The 7,240-nt window shown below is 50.2% G+C and overlaps 1 protein-coding gene across 1 annotated transcript; it reads right to left on the bottom strand.

Annotated features, from left to right (window-relative positions):
* Nucleotides 1-3,537: 3,537 nt before the first annotated feature.
* Nucleotides 3,538-6,756, bottom strand: ASCL1 (achaete-scute family bHLH transcription factor 1). The gene is made up of 4 exons (XM_077760760.1): nt 6,719-6,756; nt 6,111-6,260; nt 5,073-5,656; nt 3,538-4,694 (listed from the first exon to the last, which is right to left on the bottom strand). The coding sequence occupies exons 1-3, from the start codon at nt 6,754-6,756 to the stop codon at nt 5,122-5,124; spliced, it is 723 nt and encodes a 240-aa protein (XP_077616886.1). The 3' UTR covers nt 3,538-4,694; nt 5,073-5,121.
* Nucleotides 6,757-7,240: the final 484 nt, after the last annotated feature.

Below are 7,240 nucleotides of genomic sequence, written 5' to 3'. Positions count from 1 at the left end.
CTATGAGTCCCTGGAAATCTTAAACAGAATGAACACACATCCTTGAGATCCTGTAGAATAACCAGTGTACCAGCCAAGGTCAACAGAACCAAATGGCACACTTGAAAAGGTACATGAAGAGAGTTTCATGGGAAGACAGAGATGTGGGTGGGGCTAAGGGAAGCAAAATGGTGCAGCGCCCTGAAGACTGCTAACAAGGGGGAGCCGTTCCCACCTCGGTGCCTAAGGAGCAAGCTGTTACTACATCTCTGCAAGATCTCCTGTTGGAGGAGAGAGGCCTCCTGACAAGGGCTGTGGCCTTAGACCAGGGAGCAGAGCCACTGCCCAAGTAACTGAGCCCAAGCAGTTGAGGAGCAGGGACATAAACGTCCCAGTCTACCTTCCCTACTGCCTCTCCATCTCCTGTTGGTGCCCCCCACTGGCCAAACCCAACAGAAAGCCAGAGGGCAAGGGAGCCCTAGTGACAAAGTCCATAGAAACCAGCCTCCTGAAACAAAGCAGAGCAGAGAACGGTGGAGGGGGGAGTCTGGAGGAGGAAAGGAAGATCAAGGAGCACAGCTATTAGCCCAACAGGGCAGACCATCCATCCAGTCAGCAAATACCTGTGTCCCCGCAGGGGCTGTGGAGATTCCAGTGCACAAGACAGGTAAGGTCCCTGTCCTCAAGGAGTTTACTGTCTAGCAGGGGACAATTGACAGCAAACATATAAACAAAGATATCGCTTTTTCACATAGTAGTAAATGCCAGGAAGGAGAAACAGCATAATGGGTAGAGAGTGACCTTGGCCAGTGGAAGAGGTGCTTTAGATAGTGTTCAAGGAAACTTCTTGGAGGAGGTGGCATTTGAAGTAAGGTAACCTGAGCTTCCCAGTAAAGCATACCTTAACTGCACATCGCCTCCTAGATTTCCTTCTCTATGTTTTATGGGCAAGCCTCAAATCTAGGCTGTGATTTAGATGCATCAGCTGACCGATCCTGTGGAAATGAGGGGGCAGGACTGGAAGTCAAGAATAACAACTGGCTCTCACAAAGTCCATATAGCTTGTAACCTCCCCCACAAGGCAAGTGCTAACTGCTTTCCATTGTCCCCTCTTGCTGCTGTGGGGACCATCAACCCCAGGTTACAAGAGAATACTCAAACTCAGAAGGAATCGAACTGCTGCGGCTTCTGTGCTCTACCGGCCCCAGCCCTGCAAAAAAGCAGTGGGAATGCTCACTCCACTGCTTTCTTATTACCCCTCAGCCCTATACCTTCGATGCTCTGTGCAGAGAACAGACCCATTTCTTCACTCTTCCTTGGGCCTGCCTGCTGTGAACTACAGATAGGTTCTACACACACACACACACACACACACACACACACACACACACACACACACTTCTCCCAATTTAAAAATTGTTAAAGGGTTTGTTTCTCAGGGAGGTGCAAAGTGTGTCCCAATCGCTCCAGCTCAGCCTATAATACTCGGATCAACAGTTCAGCCGCCAGCGGCAGGTCTGTTTTTTTCTTTCTCTCCCTCCCTTCCTGCTCCTCCTCGTCAATTTCAGGTTGTCTCCAGTCTTAACTCGGTGGTCTCCAGGCTATTTTTTGAAGAGGTAAGATTTCTCAGTCAATAAAGTCAAGGCAGTTTTCTTCTCCAGTTACCCCCTCTCCAAAAAAGAAAGAACAAGAAAAAGAAAGAAAGTGAGGTGGGGGCTAGGACGGGGGAGAGGCCGCGATGGCTAGCCGCTGGGGTCTACATTTTGTATTTCGCTGACAGCCCCGGGCCGCTGCAAAGCCCGCGGCGCAGCCAATGGGCAGCGGTGATTTATGGAGCTGACTAATGCTGGCTGAATGCGGCCTGTCAGAGCAGTGTGAATGGCTTCCCTTCCCCGCACAAGCCCCGGCTTTGTGTTGCTAAGCGATTAGAGCAGATGTAATGAGATTTTGCCCAATCCCCGCTTTGCCCTTTCCTAGCTTCGGCAAAATTGTGTGTGTTTTTGTGAATTTTTAGAGTTTGCCTTCGCATTGTGGCAAACAACGGCTAACTTTGCCTCGAGTTTAACGAGACTGGATATTTCCCATTCAGAAGTGAGTAAAAGAACACCTGTCTTCACAGGGAGAAGGGGGGAAAAATCCCCTTTGTGGGTGCTGAAACATTATCCTAATGTTATATTCATAGCCATAAATGACTTGCTACACTTTCTTTGCATACCTATCTGGAAACTTGCAAAGGAGCTAAATTAAAAGAAAAAGAAATGGGGGAGGGGGGACCCCAGCTCTGGTCCTCCAAATGAGAAGATAAAAATAAAAGCAGGCATCACAAAAGCATTACTTCCCTCAAGTAAGCTCTAAATTGGCCCACTGCTGGCAGAAAGTCCGATTATTTATGGCGATGAGGAATTTACTGATTTTTTTTCCCCTTAATTACGCTCATCTCTTTGAAAGGGACTGAAGCTTCAATGTGCATTCTATAGAGGGTCATTTAGCAAAATGACATCAGACGCTGTGGCGTGCTCCGTGCATCTTGGCTTTAAAAAATGATTATTCTGTGCACTAAATGGTATAGATGTACCAACACAGACTAGATTTTTAACTCTGGAAGACGTGCTGGCTCTCCGTTCTTTGTTGGGTTTTGTAAGATGCATTTTGCGCTAGGCTTTCCGCTTGGCTGGAGACACGCAAACGGAATCTGCAAGTAATGCAGGCAGCGAGTGAGGAGCCAACGAGAAAGGGGGTAGGATTCTGATCACGTCCTTGCTAACTGACAAGAAGCAAGCCAGCCAAAAACCCACCAATTTCTTTTTGAATCTTGGTAATTGGGTACTTTTACACGCAGCTCACGCTATTCGGATAGAGTCACAAGCGTAGATAGGCCAGTGTCTCAAAGCGACCACACATTTCTAAGGCTTTTATTCATTTAAATCTAACTCCTTCTGCAAGGAACTCCTCTCATATATGCCCTTTACTTAAAATCAGTATGGAAAGTGTGCAGAGTGGGGAAAGGAATAGAAAATATGTGCCTAGAGGTGAAGGAAGAACACCCCACCACTGGGACCATAGCAAAGACTACCTCCCCGGAGCCCAAGCTCCAGTACCACCAGCTTCACACCCACCCCTAATATCCATGATCTCATCCAGCCTTTCCATGGTTTCATAATGAGAGGCTCTCCAAATGGGGGTAAGGGTTAGAAGGTAAGGTGAGGATCCTCTCTTTTCAGCTCATTTTCTGTGAGATTTTTAAAATATACATCATTGCATCAAAAAGACATTGCATCCATTACTCACCACCTGTTCTGTGTGTGTGTGTGTGTGTGTGTGTGTGTGTGTGTATGGAGCATAAAAGGGGAAGAAAGCTGCCTTTACGTATATCTTTTACCTCCTACATTCATCCTAGAGTCACCTTGGGTAGGACTGGTTGTAGCACTCATTTTTGTCATTTCTGTCACTTAGCATGTTGTATACCACCCTCTTCTCCCCAGCCACTTCTCCCCTTTGGCATTTCGAAAATAACTTGGACAGGGACCATGGAGTCAAGGAAGACGTGGAGGCAGCTGATTATTTTCATTTGTAAAAAAAGAAAAAAGTTTTATTACGAAACTAGTTTGTATAAAACAGGGTTATACATGTTTCTTGTAAGTTTGTAATAAAACAGTAAGAAAAAAAAAGGCAGTGATAGAAATTTCCCAAAAGGCAACCTATCAAAACCAACTGGCTGCCACTTTACGTTTGGACAGTAGCTGCATAAACTTTGTTCTTCTTGAACAGTATTTAATAACATCATTAATACATTAACAAAGTTTCTATAAAGTAAGACACATTGGTGCTGAAGTACATCTGGTGGCCTCTTGATCTCACCTATGAGGAGAGTTCTTTACAAAACCACGTAGGGAAAATGGCAGTTGTAAGGTGAACTACACATCTAAAATAGGCAGAGGTAATAGCATTACATGTTAAAGTATCAAGATATACACATTTTAAACCATTTGTACAAAACTCTATAAATTTTTTTCTCTTTCTCTCTTATGTACAAAAATATCTTAATATATCCCCAAACTGGTTAGGATAGATACAAATAGATTTTTTCTTATAATAAAAAAATTCACAAAAGATTGGAAGCATTCTATGATGAAAATGGTAGAAAAGATGGTATGAGGAAATGGGGTTTGGGGAACCTCCCCCCCCCCAGCATCTGGGTTTCAAAGGACTGAGTATAGCATAATTTCACTGCAGACAAACATCCACAGCTTATTGGGATGGGAGATACTGAGAAGAAAGACACCAACCCATTTCTACAGGGCTTAGAACTGCGCTTTCAGAGAGGGCGGGGGAGGTGAGGGCACCCTAGCAAGTGCTTTCAGTTCTGCCTGTTACTGGTGGGTGGGAGTTTCTCTAGGGCTGTGCTGCTTCCTTCCGCCAGGAGCCCACTGCTTTTGCACACAAGCTGCATTCCGCACTTTGACTCAGGTCCTAGTCACCCTTCATGTCTCCGTAAATAATTGGAGTGCAAAGATACAGTTCTGAGCGCATCCCCGTGTCCAGGAGTCTTGCTTCTCAGGCATGCGTTGCTTAGTTGGTCTTGCAGTTGGTTGCCTGATTTTATTTTGCTTTTTCTTTCCTTCTTCTCTTCTTCTTCTCTTTCTTTCTTTCTTTCTCCCTTCCAACATCGCTGGCAAGAAAGCACTCAAGATGTAGGTTGTGCGGTGGCCCTATAACTTAAGAAGAAGGGGAGAGGTTAGTATGAATTTGGAGGCTAGCACTGTTGGAAAGTGGAGGTTTGAGGGAGGATCTGTCAGGTGCAGCATCTCTTTTGACAGGACCTAGTACTCGGTTCTCCAGCACCCGCACCGCCCCCCTCACCTCACCCCTCCCTCCAGTCTTTGCAGAACTGGGCAAAGCCACTCTTAGAGGCCAATACTGAAACTAACAAACCAGGGTCAGAAATGACAAACTTTAAATTAGTTTACAAATTCTTTATATCAATCCCCTCCCCTCCCCCATCTTCGTGGGGACAGTCCTCCTGCAGACACTATGACGGAGGGAAAAGAACGAAGGTAAGAATATCACACGGTTCATTCCCAAAGGCAACCTACCTGCTTCCAAAGTCCATTCGCACCAGGGCCGTGGCAGGGCCGAGCGCCCTCAGAACCAGTTGGTGAAGTCGAGCAGCTCTTGCTCCTCAGGGCTGAGCGGGTCGTAGGAGCCCTCGTCGGACGAGTAAGAGGAGACCGGCGAGCCGGCCATGGAGTTCATGTCGTTGGAGTAGTTGGGGGAGATGGTGGGCGACAGGACGCCGGCCTGGAAGGCGGCGCTCACCGCGTCGTGTTCGTCCAGCAGCTGCTGCAGCGCGCGGATGTACTCGACCGCCGAGCGCAGCGTCTCCACCTTGCTCATCTTCTTGTTGGCCGCGCCGTTGGGGACGTGCTCCCGCAGCGTGGCGAAGCCCAGGTTGACCAGCTTGACGCGGTTGCGCTCGCGCTCGTTGCGGCGCGCCACGGCGGCCGGCTGCTGCTGCGGCAGGCTGTAGCCGAAGCCGCTGAAGTTGAGCCGGCGTTTGCAGCGCATCAGTTCGGGCGAGGACGAGCGCTGCCGCTTGACTTGCTTGGACGCTGACTTGTGACCGCCCCCTGAGNGTGCACGAACAGAGAGGGAAAGAAGGGGAGAGATGAAGAGGGAGCTGGGAGGGAAGTTAAAAAAAAAAAAAACAACAACCAAAAAACAAAATCCCAGGAAAACTTCTTTGGGTGGGAGCGGAGAAGGTGCAAACGCTGTTCCTCCTCCCTCCACTCCTCCTCCCTCCCCTCCTCCCTTCGCGGGTTGGCTTCAGGAGCCTCGCGTGGCGCTCGCGTGTGAGGCTGCCGCCAGCGCCTTCTTGGTTTTTTTTGTTGTTGTTTTTTGTTTTTGTTTTTTAAAGGCAGAAGGAGCAAAAGTCAGTGGTGAGCACGGTCTGCTGAGTCTCCCGTTCCTCGCCCCCTGGGCTGCGCTCTCTTGCGCCGGGGTCTCGGTCTCTCCAGCCGTGGCTCTGGCTGTTTTTGGTTGTTGTTGTTTGGTTTGGTTTTGTTTTTTGTTTTTTTTNCTCCCTCCTCCTCTCCCCTCCCCCCGCCCGGTCCCCGCGCCCGCTCCTTGCAAACTCTCCATTCAGCCCGGTTTGTTGTTGCAGTGCGTGCGCCTGGCGCGTGCCGGACTCCCGGCTGAATAAACAGGCGGCGCGCTCAGGGCGGGCTGCAGCCGGGGGTGGCTCTAGGAAGGGGGGACCGGCGTCTCTGGAGGGGCGAATGGCCCTGGGAATTGGGGGTGTATGGGTGGAAACGTTTGGGGTGAAGTGCCTCGGGATTCTCCTGAGAACTTGGAGCAAAGCTCAGGGAAGGGATTTGAGCAGAAAAAAAAAATGCCACGAGGCGGTGTGCCAGTTGGGGAGACTGGGGCCCTATTTTTCCTGCCTTCTTCGGTCTACTGCCATTCTCTTGGGGGTCTTCGCTGTTCTTGGGAGCTGAAACAAATTTGCGATTGAAGTTTAGAAAGATGGGGAGAACTCCGTGGGAATTGCGGGACTGCTAAAGTAAATAAAAGTACTGTTAAGGCTGGGTTCTAGTCCTCAAGCATTCTCTCGCTAGCTCTGTGGCCCTGGGTAAGGGGCATCTGCTCCGAGCCTCAGTTTCCTCGTCTGTAGCTATAGAAGTTTGGATTAGATGATCTCTGATGTCCCATCCAGGTATAAAAACTAAGATATGCTCCTCACAACTGAGTAACTGTGGAGGGGACGGGAGGTGACCTCATTGACGGTTGGTTGTGATCAGAGCCACACGTAGGTGTTTGGCAGTGATACCCCCCAGGATGACCTCGGTGGCTTTAAGCTTCGCCCTTTCCTTCCCAAAGGGTTATTTCCGGACCGGCTGGGGGCTGCCTAAAGAGGGGAGCGCTCTGGGGTATCCCAGGGTGGGTCTGAGAAAAGAGTTGGGGGTGGAGGTTGAGGGGCCAGAGGAGTTTCTCTGGTCGTTAGGCACCGCCGCAGTTACCTCGGCTGCCTTGGCGCAGCCTCCATCCCGCCCCAGGCGTGTGCCCGGCGGGCCGGTGGCAGGCGACTGGGAGCGGAGCCCGGCGGGGCCCCGTGCTGGCCCCGCGAGGGAGGGGGAGGCGCTTGCAGCCGTCGCTCGGCCGCTTGGACTGCGCCCACCCAGGCGCCCTTCCTGGGCCTCGGCCCTGGCGCTCTCTAGCCAGGGCCGGGTCCAGCTTCGGGGCGCCTTGGGACGCGGCCCCTTGG

The sequence above is a fragment of the Crocuta crocuta genome, unplaced genomic scaffold (assembly GCF_008692635.1).
Source record: "Crocuta crocuta isolate KB4526 unplaced genomic scaffold, BGI_CrCroc_1.0 scaffold582, whole genome shotgun sequence".
Classification (NCBI taxonomy): Eukaryota; Metazoa; Chordata; class Mammalia; order Carnivora; family Hyaenidae; genus Crocuta; species Crocuta crocuta.
Note: the sequence above shows the minus strand (reverse complement) of the source record. Positions and strands in the feature narration are given on the sequence as shown.